The 22,224-nt window shown below is 43.0% G+C and overlaps 1 protein-coding gene across 1 annotated transcript in view; it reads left to right on the top strand.

Moving 5' to 3' along the window:
- prdm6 (PR domain containing 6) overlaps positions 1 to 22,224 on the top strand; it is a 228,263-nt gene that overhangs the window by 123,437 nt on the left and 82,602 nt on the right. Inside the window, exon 3 of the mRNA XM_063069171.1 lies at positions 3,480 to 3,607. Coding sequence (XP_062925241.1) covers positions 3,480 to 3,607 — 128 coding nt within the window. The remainder of the gene's footprint in view (positions 1 to 3,479; positions 3,608 to 22,224) is intronic.

Consider the following 22,224-nt stretch of genomic DNA (forward strand, 5'->3'; position numbering starts at 1 on the left):
AAGAGCTCACTGAGAATTGGGAATGATATTTCAGGGAAAGATGCTTCAAGAATATAAATTCCGGAAATCCTAAAGGCCAATGTAGTTCTCTCTCTTATTGTTATTGTGCAAAGTAGTATAGAAAAGATCAGTAAAGAATACTGAAGTTACCTTCTACAAGTAGGACAATATATTTTAGGTTTAAATCAGTAACTGAGATCAGGAGGTCTCAATGTGTTGGTAAAACCTTGTCATGCCCAAGAATGCTCACCAATGCCTCTCCTTCCTCAGGAGGCTAGACAAATTTGGCATGTCTCCATTGACCCATACCAATTTTTATTGATGAACTATATATAGATAACATTATGTGTGAATGAATAATGGTTTGGTATGGCAACTGCTCTGTAGAAACAGCTCTACACATCCTGGGAACCACCTTCCTCTCTGTGGACTCTGTCTATACTTCTTGCTGCCTGAGTAAACAGCCAGCATAATGAAAGACCCCACCCACTCCAGACGTTCTCTCTTCTCCTATCTCCCATCGGGCAGAAGATACAAAAGGCTAAAAGCACGTAGCACCAGCTTCAAGGACAGCTTCTATCCAACTGTTATTAGACACTTGAATGGGCCTCTTATACGATATGTTGGACTTGCATTCGATCTGATAATGATTTTGACCTGCACTTTTTCAGCAGCTTTTACTCTTCATTCCACATTGATATTGCTTTACCTCATTCTAGCTCAATACATTGGAATGATTTGATCCGTATGAACAGTATGCAAGACTAACTCCTCACTGCATCTTGGTACATGTGACAGTAATACACCAATACCAATACCAAAGCTAATACTGACTTTCTGTTATAGAACTGGAGGAAAAATAAATGCAATTATAAAAAGCTAGATTCTGCAGTGAGGAAGATCACAAGGTTGTTCAAGGAAGATGGTCAAATATCTTACTAATCCAGCTATCTGGGAGGCGGGAGGAGAAGATGGCGGCACGACGCAGTGCACGCAGCCTCTCCGGTGAATGATATCGTATTTGTTAAATAGGGTACCGTGCACAATTCTGATTTGATGGAGACAGCTGTGAGAAGCACGGAGGAACATCTGGAGAAACTTCTGAAATGCCCGGTTCGCTGCCGCTGCTACTGTGCAATCCAGAATCTCTGGAGGGAAGGCCCCAAATCCTTGTCTTTGCCTGCTGCTGGTGGCCAGGGATGGGGTTGAAGCACTCGGCAGAGATGGTGCTCGGTGCTCGGTGTTGGAGGCTCGAAGTTTTCAGACGACTCAGAGTCGGACTGTGGTCGGGCATTGCAGGGAGAGTTTTCTTCCTTCTCCCATCTGCGTGAGATGTGTGACTTTCGAGAGACTTTGAACTTTTTTTTACTGTGCCCATGGCCTGTTCTTCATCAAGTTACAGTATTGCTTGCACTGTTGTAACTATATGTTATAATTATGTGGTTTTAGTCAGTTTTTCAGTCTTGGTCTGTCCTGTGTTTCTATGATATCACACCGGAGGAATATTGTATCATTTCTTAATGCATGCATTACTAAATGATAATAAAAGAGGACTGCGTGTCTTCATAATCTAATCTAATCCAGCCATCTTTCTGTACGTCAAGGTTATCCAGGTAGCTCCAAAACATCTTTCAAATCAAAATTATGGTATTATATCGGAGTGCTGACAGGGCAGCAAATTAAAAAAAATAATAAAAAGGGATATAAGATTTGTTTAATCATATTGCAGATGTGACTCCCTCAGATGTGTAACAGGGTATTTCCAAAGAATGAATTAAATAATTCTTCTAAGTAACTGAACTACAAACAAATGTTATAGAAGCACTCTAACCAGCACTCCACTATGGTAAATTTAATCTCTAATTATTCCTTTCTTTCTGAACTTGGTGGTTACTTTATTAGCTACACATTCACCTGTTCGTTAAAGCAAATAGCTGATCAACCAAGTGTGGCAGCAACTCTATGCATAAAAGCATGCATACATGGTCAAGAGGTTCAGTATTGTTCAGACCAAATATTAGAATGGGGAAGAAATGTGATCTAAGTGCGTTTGACTGTGGAATGATTGTTGGTGCTAGACGGGGTGGTTTGTATATTTCAGTAAGTGCTGATCTCCTGGGATTTTCACGCACAACCGTGTCTGAAGTTTACAGAGAACAGTGTGAATAACAAAAAAACATCCAGTGTGCAGCAGTTCAGTGGGTGAAAATGCCTTGTTAATGAGAGGGGTCAGATGAGAATGGCCAGACTGGTTCAAACTGACAGGAAGGTGACAGTAACTCAAATAGCCACGTGATAGAACAGTGGTTTGCCGAAGGGTGTCTCTGAACACACAACATGTTGAACGTTGAAGTGGATGGGCTACAACAGCAGAAGACCACAGGCATACGTTCAGTTGGTACCTTATTACAGAAGATAACTAATAAAGTGGCCAAATTGTGTGAAGATAACTAAAGAGTGCAAATTTCTAATGTGCAAACAGCTTGTGCATGATACATTCCAATATATTTCTCTCTATTTGAAATGCCATATTTGTTGAAAAGAAAGGATAACACTACTTTGAAATTCCTATTAAAATTCTTGTAATCAATCCACAATTAAATCATTTCACCGTGATTTGTAGTTAATGTGACAAATTGCAGCAAGTGTTTATTAGGACATTTTCTTTAACATGTATATTGACAGTAAGCTAGATGCATATAAATTACAGACTACGCTCAATAAAACATTTTATTATTCATTTATTTTGGTTATAAATTATATTTCCATAAGATCTATCAAAATTAGCCCCACCTCAGCATTTCAATAATTATAGAGTATTTTTAGACAAGAACATCTAATATTAAAGTTCATTCAAAATTATGTCCAATTCAGATTCAGATCAGTTTATTGTCATAAATATCAGGCTGCAAGGGAATTCCTAGATTGGATGAAGCTCTCAGAGTAAACAGTATACGTAATTACAGGAATTAATGCAAAACAGAATAGTGTAAAGATGGTTAGGCAGAAAGTGCAAAGATAGTAGGTTTAAACAATACTCAATAAAAATAAAAATTAAGTCTGCCAATGTCTCTTGTGTTTAGCTTGAAACAAAGCAATGTTATAATTAATCAATGTTGCACTTTTTGTTACCATGGAAGTAGGTATCAGGTTGGACCAAGAAGCAGATTATTTTCACCTTGAGAATCTCTTGAAGAAAATATGGTCCCAAAATGGCACTTTTTTTCAATCTCATTATTTCTGTATTTTGACTGCTAGTAAAGAGCTCATTAAAAATTGAGAAGTATGTTTTTTTTCACACTTTCTACCATTAATTTATTTTTAATGGCTTGAGAGATTCCTGAATTGCTTCATGCCAGTGATAAACTAAATGATCATAAATTTCCAGCTTGGACATCCAGCAGAGATACAGCCAAGGCAGCAAGGGAGTGATCACTGTTGATCCAATTAACAATTTGACTTTCTGACCTCTTTCTCAGATATATGATCAGGAAGGATCCCTACAACACTTTATTGATGGCAGTGACCCCAACAAGTCAAATTGGATGAGATATATCCGATGTGCAAGACATTGTGGAGAGCAGAACATGACCGTTGTCCAGTACAGGTAGGTGTTGCTTACAATCTTGACTTATCAATGTGACATTTGGTCTGACTGCAAATACAAAAATATCTAAAAACATATTTAACATGCTCAGCTTTATTATTATGCAGTGCATCACCGATGGTCTTGTCTCTCAGAAATCAGAAGTGAGATGTTTGCTTAATTTCACTAATGACTTCATCAGGGGTACCAAGATAGTATACCATCCAGGCTAGACTGGAGTTGACAGATCTGCATGCCAGATAAATGTGAGACAATAGATCATAAAAAATAAGAGAAATCCAAGGTTGTTGTCATCTCACCCTAACCACGGACTTTTTACTCTCCTCCCATCTGGTGGGCGCTACAGGAGCCTCCGCTCCCGCGCCAGCAGGCACAGGAAGAGCTTCTTCCCTGAGGCTGTGACCCTGCTGAACCTCACATCACAGCGCTAAACAGTATTGAACCCATATTGTACTGTCTCAGTACTTTTATATTTGTGTGCTGTAGCACTTACTTTTTATTCGGAGTTATTTTGTAAATAACACTATTCTTTGCATTTCTGGTCAGATGCTAACTGTATTTCATTGGCTTTGTATCTGTACTCGGCACAGTGACAATACAGTTGAATCTAATCTTATCTAATCGAATTATTTTATATGAAAAGAAAATGAAGTTTCTGTCCCCTGATTATTTAGTGATAGTTCTATCTATATTGACTGATGAAACCCTCTTAATCATCTACAAAGTTTACTTCAGTCTTTGGTAAAACGTTCATCACTTGACCGCCACAGATTTATTGTCAGTGAGTCACTGCCTCTCCTGGAGGGAAGGTTTGAGTCCATGGATGGTGGAAAAGAAGGGGGAAAAATAACAGCTAGCACATACAAAATGCTGGAGAAACTCAGCTGGTCAGGCAGCTTTTATGGAAAGGAATGAACAGTTGATGTTTTGGGCCAAGACCCTTCATCGGGACTGGAAACGAAGGGGGATGATGCCAGAATAAGAAGGTGGGAGAAGGAGAAGGAGTACAAGCTAAAAGGTAATAGGTGAAGTCAGGTGGCTGGCGGAAAGTGGGGGGGGGGAGTGAAGTGAGGCGCAGGGCTGTCTGGATCAGACTGTTGGAATCATTCTATATCTCTGTCCTACTGTAGAAGAGTAGAAGAAGAGGAGTCCTACTGGAGGAGTAGAATAGAGGAGTAGATGAATGGATAATGTGACCCTACGAAACTGCTCAATCATTCAATCACATAAGAGTGGATCTTCTAACTCAAACTCTCCTTCTCAACAGTTGAACACACAAAATGCTGGAGGAATTCAGCAGGTCGGGCAGCATCTATGGAGGAGAATAAACAGTCAATATTTTTGGCTGAGAGCTTTCATCGGGACTGGAAAGGGAGGGAGGAAGGAGTAGCCAGAACAAACTTCATTTATCACCTGCTAGCTTGGACTCCTTCCCCTCAACCTCCGATGTTTTATTCTGATGTTTTGCTCCTTTCTATCAAGACATGTTGAAGGGTCTTGGCCCAAAACTTCAACTGTTTATTCTTTTCCATAGATGCTGCCTGACCTGCTGAGTTCCTCCAGCATTTTGTATGTGTTACCCTAGATTTCCAGAATCTGCAGAATCTCTTGTGTTTATAAAATGGCAGGTAACTCCTTTTTGAAAGTTCTTTTCTTCACACTTAGGCAAAAAGATGCAGAATATAGCTATTCACTACATAGTAAAAAGTATTCATTCAACGCCTCGTGTAATTTTTGCCTATTTAATCTTCCCTCAGCATTTGCATCAAGGAAACCAATCTCAATCCAATCAATCTCTTCTCATAACTCTCCAGCCCAAGCAAAATCTTTGTTAATTTTCTCTGAACTCTCTGCAGTCCTATCAAATTTTTAGTGCAAAATGATAATTAAATCTGAATGTTCTGTCCACCTGTGACCTTACCAATGCTTTGTATGGTTCTAGCATGACCGCCCCAGTGCTTCAGCTAATAGGCGCAACAGTAATTTGGTACGTTGTTACCAATGACATGGGTAGGAAGGGTGACGAGGTCCTGCAAAGTGAGTTCTGGGAGTTAAGTGCTAAGTTAAATGACAGGATCTCCAGGGTTGTGATTTCAGGATTTCTACCCATGCCACATACTAGTGAGGCCAAACGTAGGAAGATCATACAGTTTAACACATGCCTTAGGAGATGGTGCAGGAGGGAGTGATTTTAACTTTCCAAATAGTGACTGGGACTCCCACACTGTAAAAGGGCTGGATAGGAACAAGTTTGTCAAATGTGTTCAGTATGGTTTCCTTAATCAGTACATAGAAATCCCAACTAAAGAGGGTGCAATACGAAATCTCCTATTAAAGAAAGAGACAGAGAAGGGAAAATGTTTGCATAGGGGAACACTTTGCATCCAGTGATCATAACGCCATTAGTTTCATGGTAATTACAGGGAAGGATAGATCGGGTCCTTGGGTTGGCAAAATGTCAATTTTGATGGTATTAGAAAAGATCTAGCAGGTGTGGATTAGGATAGGTTGCTTTCTGGCAAAGGTGTACTTGGTAAGTGGGAGGCCTTCAAAGTGAAATTTTGAGATTACAGAGTTTGTATGTTCCTGTCGGAATAAAAAGGAAGGATAACAGGTTTAGGGAACCTTGGTTTTCAAGAGATATTGAGACCCTGGTTAAGAAAAAGAAGGAGGTGTATAGCAGGTATGTGCAAGTAGGAAAAATGAGGTACTTGAGGAGTATAAAAATGCAAGAGGACACAAGAGGAAATTGGATGCAAAAAGAAGGGATGAGGTTCCTCGAGCAGACAGGGTGAAGGGGAATCCTAAGGACCTCTACGGATACAATAGGAGCTGAAGGACAGCAAAGGACAAAATTGGTCCTCCGAAAGATCAGAGTAGTAATCTATGTGCAGAGTATTCTGAAGGGAGAGGGTGAACAGCCAGAAGTCTTGGTACATGTTGGTACCAATAACATAAGTAGAAAAACGGAGGAGGTCCTGAAGAGAGAATTCAGGGAGTTGGGTAGGAAGCTGAAGAGCAGGACCTCCAGGGTAGTAATCTCAGGATTGCTGCTTGTGCCACTTGCTAGGTATGTGAAAAGGAAAAAAGGAAAAAAATTGTTAGGACCAAAATTGGGCCCTTGAAGACAGAAGCGGGTGAATTCATTATGGGGAACAAGGAAATGACAGACAAGTTGAACAGGTACTTTGGATCTGTCTTCACTAGGGAAGACACAAACAATCTCCCAGATGTAATAGTGGCCAAAGGACCTAGGGTAATGGATGAATTGAAGGAAGTTTATATTAGGCAGGAAATGGTGTTGGATAGGCTGTTGGGTCTGAAGGCTGATAAGTCCCCGGGACCTGCTGGTCTGCATCCCAGGGTACTTAAGGAGGTGGCTTTAGAAATCGTGGATGTATTGGTAATCATTTCCAATGTTCTATAGATTCAAAATCAGTTCCTGTGGATTGGAGGGTGGCTAATGTTGTCCCTCTCTTCAAGAAGGGAGGAAGAGAGAAAACAGGGAATTATAGACTGGTTAGCCTGACGTCGGTGGTGGAAAAGATGCTGGAGTCAATTATAAAAGATGAAATTATGACACATCTGGATAGTAGTAACAGGATTGATCCGAGTCAGCATAGATTTATGAAGGGGAAATCGTGCTTGACTAATCTTCTGGAATTTTTTAAGGATGTAACTATGAAAATGGACAAGGGAGAGCCGGTGGATGTAGTGTACCTGTACTTTCAGAAAGCCTTTGATAAAGTCCCACATAGGAGATTAGTGGGCAAAATTAGGGCACATGGTATTCGGGGCAGAGTACTGACATGGATTGAAAATTGGCTGGCTGACAGAAAACAAAGAGTAGCGCTTAACGATTTCGGAATGGCAGGCGGTGACCAGTGGGGTACCGTAGGGTTCAGTGCTGGGACCACAGCTGTTTACAATATATATTAATGATTTAGATGAGGAAATTAAAAGTAACATTAGTAAATTTGCCGATGACACAAAGCTGGGTGGCAGTGTGAAATGTGAGGGGGATGTTATGAGAATGCAGAGTGACTTGGACAGGCGGGGTGAGCGGGCAGATGCATGGCAGATGCAGCTTAATGTGGATAAATGTGAGGTTATCCACTTTGGTGGTAAGAATGGGAAGGCAGATTATTATCTAAATGGAGTCAAGTTAGGAAAAGGGGAAACACAACGAGATCTAGGTGTTCTTGTACATCAGTCACTGAAAGTAAGCATGCAGGTACAGCAGGCAGTGAAGCAAGCTAGTGGCATGCTGGCCTTCATAACAAGGGGAATTGAGTATAAGAGCAAAGAGGTCCTTCTGCAGCTGTACAGGGCCCTGGTGAGACCACACCTGGAGTACTGTGTGCAGTGTTGGTCTCCAAATTTGAGGAAGGACATTCTTGCTATTGAGGGAGTGCAGCATAGGTTCACAAGGTTAATTCCTGGGATGGCGGGGCTGTCATATGTTGAAAGATTGGAGCGACTGGGCTTGTATACTCTGGAATTTAGAAGGCTGAGAAGGGATCTTATTGAAACATATAAGATTATTAAGGGATTGGACACACTGGAGGCAGAAGGCATGTTCCCGCTGATGGGTGAGTCCAGAACCAGAGGCCACAGTTTAAGAATTAGGGGTAGGCCATTTAGAACGAAGTTGAGGAAAAACTTTTTCACCCAGAGAGTGGTGGATATATGGAATGCTCTGCCCCAGAAGGCTGTGGAGGCCAAGTCTCTGGATGCTTTCAAAAAAGAGATGGATAGAGCTCTTAAAGATAGCGGAATCAAAGGTTATGGGGATAAGGCAGGAACTGGATACTGATTGTGGATGGTCAGCCATGATCACAGTGAATGGCGGTGCTGGCTCAAAGGGCCGAATGGCCTATTCCTGCACCTATTATCTATTGTCTATTGTCTAATGAGCACAAGAATAGCATGATGGGGCATATTAATGCATGGTTGAGAGTCTGGTGTAGGGGGCAGGGGTTCAGGTTCCTGCATCACTGGGGCATCTTCTGGGGGAGGTGCGACCTGTACAAAAAAGGACGGGTTACACCTGAACCCAAAGGGGTCCAATATCCTAGCAGGCAGGTTTAATAGAACTGTTAGGGAGGGTTTAAACTAATTTGGTAGGGGGATGGGAACTGGAGTGATAGGGCTGAGGAAGGGGAAAACAGAAATAAATCAAAGATAGCGTGCAACAGAGATGATAGGAAGGACAAGCAGGAGATGAGGCATCATCACAGCCAGGGGAATGATTTACAGGGCAATAGAGGCATGATGCAGTTAAAACAGAAAGCAATAAATACTGGACTGAAAGTGTTGTATTTGAATGCATGCAGCATAAGAAATAAAATGGACGATGTTGAAATGCAGCTACATATTGGCAAGTATGACGTTGTGGCCATCTCTGAAACTTGGCTAAATGATGGCTGTCATTGGGAGTTGAATGTCCAAGGATATACAGTGTATTGGAAAAATAGGTTAGTTGGCAGAGCGGATGGTGTGGCCCTGTGTATAAGAAATAATATTAAAACATTAAAAAGGGATGACATAGGATTGGAAAGTGTAGAGTCTCTATGGGTTGAGTTAAGAAAAGGCAAGGGTAAAAGAACCCTAATGGCAGTTGTATACAGGCCTCCAAACAGCAGACGGGATGTGGATTGCATACTACAGCAGGAGACAGAAAAAGCATGTCAGAAGGGCAATGTCATGATGATCGTTGGGGATTTTATCATGAAAGTAAATTGGGAAAAATAGGCCTGTACTGGACCTCAAGAGAGAGAATTTGTAGAATGTCTAAGGGATGGCTTTTTAGAACAGCTTGTTGTTGAGCCCACTAGAGGATCGGCTGTACTGGATTGGGTGTTGTGCAATGATCCGGAGGTGATAAGAGAGCTTAAGGTTAAGGAACCCTTATGAAACAGTGATCACAATTTGATCGAGTTCACTTTAAAATTTGACTAAATTTCAATGTGTCGGTATTTCAGTGGAATAAAGGAAATTACAATTGCATGAGAGGGGAACTGGCCAAAATTGACTGGAAAGGGATACCAGCAGGAAGACCAGCAGAGCAGCAATGGCTGGAGTTTCTGTGAAAAATGAGGGAAGTGCAAGATAGATACAGTATATTCCAAAAACGAAGAAATTTTCAAATGGAAAAAGGACGCTACCATGGCTGACAAGTGAAGTCAGAGCCAAAGTAAAAGCAAAAGAGAGGGCATACAAGGAACCAAAGTTTGTGGTGAGATAGAGGATTGGGGAGCTTTTAAAAACTTGCAAAAGGAAACTAAGGAAGTCGTTAGGAAAGAAAAGATGAATTATGAAAGGAATCTGGCAATTAATATCAAAGAAGATACTAAAAGTTTTTTTTAAGTATATAAAGAGTAAAAGAGAGTTGAGGGTAGATATAGGACGAATAGAAAATGACACTGGAGATATTGTAATGAGAGATGCAGAGATGGAAGAGGAACTGAATGCATATTTTGTATCAGCCTTCATAGTGGAAGACATTTGCAGTATACCGGACATTCAAGAGTGTCAGGGAAGTGAAGTATGTATAGTGAAAATTATGACTGAGAAGGTGCTCAGGAAACTTAATGGTGTGAGGGTGGATGAATCTCCTGGACTTGATGGAATGCACCCTTGGGTTCTGAAGGAAGTAGCTGGAGAGATTGCGGTGGCATTAACAATGATCTTTCAAGAATCCATAGATTCTGGCTTTGTACCGGATGACTGGAAAATTGCAAATGTTACTCTGTTATTTAAGAAGGGTGGTAGGCAGCAGAAAGGGAACTATAGACCTGTTAACTTGACATCAGTGGTTGGGAAGTTGTTGGAATCGATTGTTAGAGATGAGATTACAGAATACCTGGAGGCACATGACAAGATAGGCCAAAGCCAGCATGGTTTCCTGAAAGGAAAATCCTGCCTGACTAACCTACTGCAATTCTTTGAGGGAATTACAAGCAGGGAAAGGAGTTGCAATAGATGTGGTGTACTTGGCTTTTCAGAAGTCCATTGATAAGGTGCCGCACATAAGGCTGTTTAGCAAGATAAGAGCCCATGGAATTTCAGAGGAGTTACTAGCATGGGTGGAGCATTGGCTGATTGGCAGAAAACAGAGTGGGAATAAGGATCTCCTATTCTGGTTGGCGGACGGTTACCAGTGGAGTTCCACAGGGGTTGGTGATGGGACCACTCCATTTTATAATATATGTCAATGATTTGGACTATGGGATTAATGGATTTGTGGCTAAATTTGCCGATGATACAAAGATAGGTGGAGGAGCAGGTAGTGTTGAAGAAACAGAAAGCCTGCAGAGAGAATTAGATACTTTAGGAGAATGTGTAAAGAAGTGGCAAATGAAATACAATGTTGGAAAGTGTATGGTCATAAATGGGCAGACTATTATTTAGATGGGGAGAGAATTCAAAATGCAGAGATGCAAAGGGTCTTGGGAGTCCTTGTTCAGGATACCCTAAAGGTTAACCTCCAGGTTGAGTCGGTGGTGAAGAAGGCAATGCAATGTTGGCATTCATTTCTAGAGGTGTAGAATATAAGAGCAGGGATATGATGTGGAGGCACTATAAGGCATTCGTGAGACCACAATTGGAGCATTGTGTGTAGTTTTGGGTTCCTTATTTTAGAAAGGCGATACTGACATTGGAGAGGGTTCAGAGAAGATTCACGAGAGTAATTCCAGGAATGAAAGGGTTACTGTATGAGGAATGTCTGGCAGCTCTGGGGCTGTATTCCCTGGAGTTCAGGAGAATGAGGGGGGGATCTCATAGAAACATTCCAAATGTTAAAGGGCCTGAACAGATTAGATATGGCTAAGTTGTTTCCCATGGCAGGGGAGTCGAGGACAATAGGGCATGACTTCAGGACTGAAGGACATCCATTTAGAACAGAGTTGCGGAGAAAATACTTCAGCCAGAGGGTGGTAAATCTGTGGAATTTGTTGCCATGAATGGCTGTGGAGGCCAAGTCATTGGGTGCATTTAAGGCAGAGATAGACAGGTTTCTGATTAGCCAGGGCATCAAAGGGTATGGGGAGAAGGCAGGGGAGTGGGGATGACTGGAAGAATTGGATCAGCCCATGATTGAATGGCAGAGCAGACTTGATGGCCGAACGGCCTACTACTGCTCCTATATTTTATGGTCTTATGTGTGGAGCTGAAGGAGACGGGAGAGATCTTAAATGCATCTGTATTTTCTCAGGATATGGACATAGAGCCTCAGTCGCACATGGAAAGTTAAAGGGAGAAGTCAGGAGATTGTGGTTGAAAGGGAAATGGATCAATCATGATAACATGGTGGAACAGACTCGATGGCCTAATTATGCACCTATATTTTATGGCCTTTATGATCTATGGTCTATAGAAGTGAGAAAGCAGCAGCTAGTTCAAGGATCTTATACAGACGACAGAGGAGGAAGTGTTTGCTGACTCGAGGCAAACAAGGGTGGATAAGACCCAGGCCCTGACAAGGTGTTCTCTTGAAATTGCAGGAGGATAGAAACAGAAAACTTACAGCACGATACAGGACATTTGGCCCACAAAGCTGTGCCGAACATGTCCTTACCTGAGAAATTACCTAGGCTTTATCCATAGCCCACTATTTTTCTAAGCTCCATGTACCTATCCAGGAGTTTCTTAAAGGACCCTGTCGTATCCGCCTCCACCACTGTCGCCAGCAGCCCATTCCACATTCTCACCACTCTCTGCATAAAACCTGGCATCTCCTCTGTACCTACTTCCAAGCACCTTAAAATTGTGCCCCTTCGTGCTAGCCATTTCAGCCCTGGGAAAAAGCTTCTGACTATCCACACGATCAATGCCTCTCATCATCTTATACACCTCTATCAGGTCACCTCTCATCCTCCTTCGCTCCAAGGAGAAAAGGCCGAGTTCACTCAACCTATTCTCATAAGGCATGCTCCCCAAACCAGGCAACATCCTTGTAATCTCCTCTGCACCCTCTCTGTGGTTTCCACATCCTTCCTGTAGTGAGGCAACCAGAACTGAGCACAGTACTCCAAGTGGGGTCTGACCAGGGTCTTATTTAGCTGCAACATTACCTCTCGGCTCTTAAACTCAGTCCCACAATTGATGAAGGCCAATGCACTGTATGCCTTCTTAACCACAGGGTTAACCTGCACAGCAGCTTTGAGTGTCCTATGGACTCGGTCCCCAAGATCCCTCTGATCCTCCGCACTGCCAAGAGTCTTACCATTAATACTATATTCTGCCATCATATTTGACCTACCAAAATGAACCACCTCACACTTATCTGGGTTGAACTCCATCTGCCACTTCTCAACCCAGTTGTGCATCCTATAGATGTCCCGCTGTAACCTCTGACAGCCCTCCACACTATCCACAACACCCCCAACCTAAGTGTCATTAGCAAATTTACTAACTCATCCCTCCACTTCCTCATCCAGGTCACTTATAAAAACCATGAAGAGTAGGGGTCCTAGAACAGATCCCTGAGGCACACCACTGGTCACCAGCCTCCATGCAAAATATGACCCATCTACAACCACTCTTTGCCTTCTGTGGGCAAGCCAGTTCTGGATCCACAAAGCAATGTTCTCTTGGATACCTTGCATGGGGTACCTTAACAAATGCCTTGCTGAAATCCATGTACACTGCATCTACTGCTCTAGCTTCATCAATGTGTTTAGTCACATCCTCAAAAAATTCAATCAGGCTCATAAGGCACGACCTGCCTTTGACAAAGCCATGCTGACTATTCCTAATCATATTATGCCTCTTCAAATATTCATTAATCCTGCCTCTCAGGATCTTCTCCATCAATTTACCAACCACTGAAGTAAGACTCACTGGTCTATAGTTTCCTGGGCTATCTCTACGCCCTTTCTTGAATAATGGAACAACATCCACAACCCTCCAATCCTCCAGAACCTCTCCTGTCCCCATTGATGATGCAAACGTCATAGCCAGAGGCTCAGCAATCTCATCCCTCGCCTCCCACAGTAGTCTGGGGGACATCTAGTCCCGTCCCAGTGACTTATCCAACTTGATGCTTTCCAAAAGCTCCAGCACATCCTTTTTCTTAATACCTACATGCTCAAGCTTTTCAGTCCACCGTAGGTCATCCCTACAATTGCCAAGATCCTTTTCTGTAGTGAATACTGAAGCAAAGTACACATTAAATACCTCTGCTCTTCACATACTTGTAGAATCGGGGTTTTCCTTAATCCTGTCCACCAAGGCCTTCTCATGGCTCCTTCTGGCTCTCCTAATTTCATTTTTAAGCTCCTTACTGCTATCCTTATAATCTTCTAGATCTCTATCATTACCCAGTTTTTTGAACCTTTCGTTAGCATTTCTTTTCTTCTTGACTTGATTTACAACAGCCTTTGTACACCACAGTTCCTGTACCCTATCATCCTTTCCCTGTCTCATTGGAACGTACCTCTGCAGAATCCCACGCAAATATCCCCTGAACGTTTGCCACATTTCTTCCGCACATTTCCCTGAGAACATCTGTTTCCAATTTATGCTTCCAAGTTCCTGCCTGATAGCCTCATTTCCCCTTACTCCAATTAAATGCTTTCCTAGTTTGTCTGTTCCTATCCCTTTCCAAAGCTATGTTAAAGGAGAGAATTGTGATCACTACTTCCAAAATGCTCTCTCACTGGTAGATCTGACACCTGACCAGGTTCATTTCCCAATACCAGATCCAGTACAGCCTCTACTCTTGTAGGTTTATCTACATATTGTGGCAAGAAACCTTCCTAAACACACTTAACAAAGTTCACCCCATCTCAACCCTCGCTCTAGGGAGATGCCAATTGATATTTGGGAAATTAAAATCTCCCCCACAACAACCGTCTTATTATTACACCTTTCCAGAATCGGTCTCCCTATCTGCTCCTCGATGTCCCTATTACTATTGGGTGGTCTACAAAAAATACCCAGTAGAGTTATTGACCCCTTCCTGTTCCTAACTTCCATCCACAGAGACTCCATAGACAATCCCTCCATAACTTCCTCCTTTTCTGCAGCCATGACATTATCTCTAATCAACAGTGCCACACCCCCACATCTTTTGCCTCCCTCCCTGTCTTTCCTGAAACAACTAAAGTCTGGCACTCAAAGTAACCATTCCTGCCCCTGATCCATCCAAGTCTCTGTAATGGCCACAACACCATAGCTCCAAGTACTGATCCACACTTAAGCTCATCCACTTTGTTCATAATACTCCTTGCGTTAAAACAGACACATCACAAACCATCGGTCTGAGCGCATCCGTTCTCTATCACCTGCCTATCCTCCCTCTCGCACTGTCTCCAAGCTTTCTTTATATGTGAGCCAACCACCTCTTCCTTCGTCACTTCAGTTTGGTTCCCACCCCCCAGCAATTCTAGTTTAAACTCTCCCCAGTAACCTTTACAAACCTCCCCGTGTCACAGTGGAGGGCGTTGGGAACAGACCCAAATGAAAGACACAAACACTGAAGTACTAGGAACAGGACTTGAGTAGGGACGTGACAGGATACAGACAAGGAGCAGGGACAAGAACGCAGACTTGGGCTAGGACATGGACTAGGCAGGGAACCCGGACAAGGAAGCATGAACTAGGAGCCTGGGCTTGGAGTCCAAGCCAGAGACAATGGACAATAGACAATAGGTGCAGGAGTAGGCCATTCAGCCCTTCGAGCCAGCACCACCATTCACTGTGATCATGGCTGATCATCCACAATCAGTACCCTTTTCCTGTCTTCTCCCCATATCCCTTCGCTCCACTATCTTTAAGAGCTCTATCTAACTCTTTCTTGAAAGAATCCAGAGAATTGGGCTCCACTGCCTTCTGAGGCAGAGCATTCCACAGAACCACAACCCCTCTGTGTGAAAGTTTTTCCTCAACTCAGTTCTAAATTGTCTACCCCTTATTCTTAAACTATGGCCTCTGGTTCTGGACTCCCCCAATATCGGGAACGTGTTTCCTGCCTCTAGCATGTCTAATCCTTTAATAATCTTATATGTTTCAATCAGATCCCCTCTCATCCTTCTAAATTCCAGAGACTGGACAAGGACCCAGAACCTGGGGCTTGCCTCGGGCTCAGACCCCAGAACCAGGCAAGGACAGGACGTGGCTGTGGTCTTGAGGCTTGAGGCTGCAGGCTGAGGTCTTGAGGCTTGAGGCTGATAACTCGAAGGCTGGAGCTCGGAGACAGTCTGGGAACTGTACATAAACATAGAACCAAGATGTATCCTTAGACAAGCCGGGATTCAACTTTATCTCCACACCAAGGTGGGACAGGTCCATCCATCGGGTAATGGCAGAACAGCCAGATTTACCCAACATTGGCAAAGACAAGACAAGACAGATCCCTCCACAGGGCAACGGCAGAATGGCCTGACTTACCCCATGGAGGCGAGGACAAGACAAGTCAGATCTCCCTGCAGGGCAACGGCAGAACGGCCTGACTTATCCCATGGAGGCGAGGACAAGAAGAGGCAAACACCAAAAAATGACAGACAGTTCCATCTCTGCGTCGGGGTTGCTCCGAGTCACAGTTACAGCCAGCAAACCTCGGCTGGCTACAGTAACAGCCAGATCCCTACCTAGCTCAAAGTGGCTGATGGTCACTCAGCTGGCCCAGGAAACGGCCAAATCCATACCACAAAGACAGCTCCAACTACCAACAGCAAGGCTCCATGAAGCGATGGTTCTCCAACGCGGTCTAAAGTTGGCAAGTGGCTGCTCTAGCCTTCCACCAGCAGGTTGCTCCCAGGGAATCTTGACAAGACAAACCAGCAGCCCACACTCAACCCCAAGGCTATTTATATTCCAAGCCCCAAGATGGGAACCAGGTGCCTATGATTAACCTAACTGAAACAAGGGACAGCTGGAAGACCTGGAGTCCTGAGTCCACGGACCGGACCGTGAACCAGAATGCAGACTTCATGGACCGGACCATGACATTCCACCAGGATATTGGTCCCCTTGGGATTCAAGTGCAACCCGTCCTTTTTTTACAGGTCACACCTGCCCCAAAAGAGGTCCCAATGAACCAGAAATCTGAATCCTTGCCCTCTGCTCCAATCCCTCAGTCACGCATTTAGCAGCAATATTTAAAACATACTTAGCCACGGGAGAATTGGAGGATAGCTAATGTTGTTCCATTGTTCAAGAAAGGCTCTAAGAATAAGCTAGGAAATTACAGGCCAATGAGTCTGACATCAGTAGTCGGAAAATTATTGGAAGGCATTCTAAAGGGCCAGATATGTAAGTATTTGGATAGACAAACACTGATAAGTGGCAGTCAGCATGGTTTTATGCATGGTAGGTTGTGTTTAACCAATCTAATGGAGTTTTTCGATGAAGGCAATGTTGTCTACATGGACTTTAGCAAGACCTTTGACAGGGGTGATTGGTCAAGGAGGTTCAGTCGCTTCGCATTCAAGGTGAGGTAGTAAATTGGATTAGACATTGCCTTCATAGGAGAAGCCAAAGAGTAGTAGTAGATGTTTCCCTCTCAGACTTGAGACCTGTGACCCCTGGAGTGCCACAGGGATCAGTGCTGGGTCCATTGTTGTTTGTCATCTACAGTATTTCTATGGTCTGGATGATAATGTGGTAAACTGGATCAGAAAACTGCCATATGGCACCATGATAAGGGGAGTAGTGTTTGATGAAGAAGCCTGTCAAAGCTTTCAACAGGATCTGGACCAGCTGTAAAAATGGGCTGAAAAATGACAGATGGAATTTAATAAAGACAAGTGTGAGGTGTTGTAATTTGGGAGGACAAACCAGGGTAGGTCCCACACAGTGAGTGGCAGGGCACTGAGCAGTAGAGCAAAGGGATCTGGGAATACAGGTCCATAATTCATTGAAAGTTACATCACAGGTAGATAGCGTTGTAAAGAAAGCTTTTGTCACATTGGCCTTCAAAAATCAATGTATTGAGTACAGAAAATGGGATGTTATGTTGAAGTTGGTGAGGTCTAATTTGGACATTGTGAGTAGTTTCGGACACCTACCTACAGGAAAGATGTAAATAAGATTGAAACAGTGCAGAGAAAATTTACAAGGATGTTGCTGGGAGTAGAGGGCCTGAGTTATAGGAAAAAGTTGAATAGGTTGGAACATTATTGCCTAGAACATGGAAGACTGAGGGGAGATTTGATCAAGGTATACAAAATTATGAGGGCTATAGAAAGGGAAATGTAAGCAGGCTTTTCCCACTGAGATTGGGTGAGACTAACATGGGTTAAGGGTGAAAGGTGAAATGTTTAAGGGTGAAAGGTAAAATGTTTAGGGGGAAGATGAGGGGGAACTTCTTGGCTCAGACAGTGGTGATAGTGTGGATCGAGCTGCCAGTGGAAGTGGTGGATGTGGGTTCGATTTCAGCACCTAAGTGGAAATTGGATAAGTACATGGATGTGAGGGATATGGAGGGCTATTGTCCAGGTGCAGGTCAGTGCAACCAGGTAGATTAACGGTTTGGCATAGACTAGCTGGGCCAAGGGGCCTGTTTCTGTGCTGTAGTGTTCTATGACTCCATGACTCCAAGAGCAAAATGAGTTTTACATACATATAGTAACATTATACTGATCCTCTACCTTCAGGGTTTCACAGCATTCATTCTAATTTTCCTGATTTTCCCACTGAACGGAACTTTCTGTAAAATGCTTTATTTTAATTTCCTTGCTTGGAATAACAGCCTCTTTAATAGTTGGTCAAGTGCCTCTAATCTATTCCTATAGGAAATAGACCAGTGTAATTTTCCATCTGTGGATTCTGAAGGAAGGTTAGTAATACAAAAGAAATGGGCAGACCCACTATAGCTCAGACTCCATGAAAATCCCTGATGTAGAATCAGCATATAGGGGGAGATTGAAAATCTGACTGAGTGGCGCCACACCAACAACCTCTCACTCAGTGCCAGCAAGACCAAGGAGATGATTATTGACTTCAGGAGGAGGAAACCAGTGGTCCTTGAACCAATAACATTGAGGGAATTAGAAGTGGAGAGAGTCAGCAACTTTAAATTCCTCTGTGTTATCATTGCAGAGGACCAGTCCTGGGTTCAGCATATAACTGCCATTACCATAAGACCAAAAGATATAGGAACAGAATTAGGCCATTTAACCCATTGAGTCTCCTCCTTCATTTTATCATGGCTGCTCCATTTTCCTCTCAGCCTCAGTCTCCTACCTTCTTTCTGTAACCCTTCATGTCCTGTCTAATCAAGAATCCATCAACCTCTGCCTTAAGTATACTCAATGACTTGGCCTCCACAGCTGCTGTGGCAACGAATTCCACAGATTCATTGACAGATTCTCTGGCTAAAGAAATTCCTCTTCACCTTTGTTCTAAATGGACGCTCCTCTATTCTGAGGTTGTGCTCTCTGGTCCTAGACTCTCCCACTCTAGGAAACATCCTCTCCACATCTAATCTTTCAAGGCCTTTCACATTTGTGAGGTTTCAATGAGATCTCCACCTCATTCTTCTGAATTCCTGTGACTACAGGCTCGGAGTTATCAAACACTCCTCATAATGATAAGCCTTTCAATCCCGGATTCATTTCAATGAACCTCCTTTGAAGCCTCTCTAATATCAGCACATCCTTTCTTAGAGAAGGGGCCCAGAACTGCGCATGATACTCCAAGTGAGACCTCACCAGTGCCTTATAAATCCTCAACATTACATCTTTGCTTTTATACTGTAATCCTCTTGAAATGAATGCAATCATTGACTTTGTCTTCCTCACCACCAACTCAACCTGGGAAATAACTTTTAGGGAATCCTGCATGAGGGCTCCAAAGTCATTTTGTGCCTCAGATTTTTGAATACTCTCTCCATTTAGAAATTAGTCTACTCTTTTATTTCTTCTACCAAAGTGGATGACCATACACTTCCTAACACTTTATTCCATCTGCCACTTGTTGGCCATTCTCCTAATCTGTTAAGTCCTTCTGCAGCCTCTCCATTTCCTCAAAACTACCTGCCCCTCCACCTATCCTCATATCATCTGCAAACTCGGCCACAAAGCCATCAATTCCATCATCCAAATCATTGACATATAACATAAAAAGAAGCAGTCCAACGCAGACCCCTGTAGAACAGCACTACTGACTGGCAGCCTAACAGAAAAGGTTCCCTTTATTCCCACTCTTTGTAGATTAGGCAATGCTCTATCCATGTTAGTATCTTCATTGTAATACCATGTGCTCTTAACTTGTTAAGCAGCCTCATGTGTGGCACCTTGTCAAAGCCCTTCTGAAAATCCAAGTACGCAACATCCACTGATTCTCATTTGTCTATCCTGCTTGTTATTTTTTCAAAGAATTCCAACACATTTGTCAGGCAAGATTTTCCCTTGCCAACTTTGGCCTATTTTATAATGTGCTTCTAACTACCCTGAAACCACATCCTTAATAATCAACTCTTCACAACCACTGAGATCAGACTAACTGGCCTATAATTTTCTTTCTTCTGCCTCTTTCCCTTCTCGGAAAGGAGTTACATTTGCAATTTTCCAGTGCTCCAGAGCCATGCCAGCATCTATCGATTCTTGAAAGATCATTACTAATGCGTCCATGATCTCTTCAGCCACCTCTTTCAGAACCCTGCGGTGTAGACCACCTGGTCCAGGTGATTTATCTGCATTCAAGTTTTTCAGTTTCCCAGACACCTTCTCTCTAGTAATGGTAACTTCATTCACTCCTGCCCCCTGCCTCTCTCGAACTTCTGGCATACTGTTAGTGTCTTCCACAGTGAAGACTGATGCAAATTCTCAGTTCATCCTCCATTTCCTTGTCCCCCATTACTACCTCTCCAGCATTTTCCAGTGGTCTAATATCTACTCTCACCTCTCTTTTACCCCATATATCTGAAGAAACTTGGTATCCTCTTTAATATTATTGGCTACCTGACCTTTGTGTGTAATCTTTTCATGTTTTATGACTTTTTAGTTGCCTTCTGTTGGTTTTTAATAGCTTCCCAATCCTCCAAATTCCCACTGATTTTTGCTCTTTTATGTGCCCTCTTTTTGGCTTTTGTGTTGGTCTTGACTTCCCTTGTCAGTCATGGTTACGTCTTGCTCCCTTTAGAATACTTCTTCATCTTTGGGACATATCTATCCTGTGACTTCCAAATTGCTCCAGCTATTGCTGTTCTACCATCAACCCTGCTGATGTTCCCCTCCAATCAACTTCGGCCAGCTCTGCTATCATGCCTATGTAATACCTTTACTCCACTGTAATACTGATACATCTGACTTTAGCTTTCTACTCTTGAATTGCAGGGTGAATTCTATCATATTATGAACACTGCCACAAGGGTTTCTTTATTTTAAGCTCTCTGATCAATTCTGTTTCACTGCACAATGCCCAATCCAGAATTGCCTTTCCCCCAGTGAGCTCAACCATGAGCTGCACTAAATGCCATCTTGTAGGCATTCTACAAATTCCCCCTCTTGGAGTTAAGCACCAACCCGATTTTTCCAATCTGCCTCCATATTTACTATCATAACATTGCCCATTTTCCATCTCCTGTTGTACTTTGTAGCCCACATCTTTGCCACTGTTTGAAGGCCTTGTAGTTTCTTAGCTCTGCCCACAACAATTCTACACTTTCTGATTCTATGTAGCCTCTTTCTGAGGAGTTGATTTCATTTTTACCAACAGAGCCACCCCAACCCCTCTGCCTACCTGTCCTTTCAATACAATGTATATCCTTTGACATTAAGCTCCAACTATAATCCCCTTTCAGCCACGATTCAGTGATGCCCACAATATCATACATGCCAATCTCTAACTGTGTGACAGGTTCATCTACCTTATTCTGTATACTGTGTGCATTCAAATATAACACTTTCAGTCCTGTACTTATCACCCTTTTCAGTTTTATTCCCCTTTTACAAAGCAACTCATCCCATTGACAGTAATTTTGCCCAATCACGAGCAGTCGTTGCTCGCAGTCTCACTACACACTCTCTTGCTTTGTAAACCAGCTGCTCCATCCTCAGCCCTATCATTCCACTTCCCATTTTCCTGCCAAATTTGTTTAAACCCTCCCAAACAACTCGAGAAAACTGGTTCACAATGATATTGGACCCACCTCAGGTTCAGGTGTAACCTGTCCCTTCTGTACCGGTTGGATATTCCAGAAGAGGTCCCAAAGATCCAGGAATAGGAACACCATCCCCTACACCAGTTCCTCAGCCACGCACTTATCTGCTAAATGTTCCTTTTCTTACCCTCAGTGGTGTGTGGCACAGGCAGCAATCCAAAGATTACGACCTTGGCGGTCCCGCTTCTCAGCTTTCTACCTAGCTCCCTAAAACCTCTCTTCAGGACCTCCTTGCTTTTCTATCTGGCTGCTCACCCTCCCACTTTGGAATGCTGTGGACCCAATTCGAGACATCCCTGACCCTGGCACCTGGGAGGCAACATACCATCCAGGTGTCTCTATGAGATCCACGGAATCTTGCCTCTATTATGAAGTGAGTGTGGCAGTGCATCTAGACTTTATTGGAATTTTGCAAAGCTGTGGCAAGAAATCTAAAATTTGCCAAACTTCTGTAGATGTGTGGTGGAGAGTATATTGACCGGTTGCATCATGGCCAACACCCTTG

Source organism: Mobula hypostoma, chromosome 16 (genome assembly GCF_963921235.1).
Source record: "Mobula hypostoma chromosome 16, sMobHyp1.1, whole genome shotgun sequence".
NCBI lineage: Eukaryota > Metazoa > Chordata > Chondrichthyes > Myliobatiformes > Myliobatidae > Mobula > Mobula hypostoma.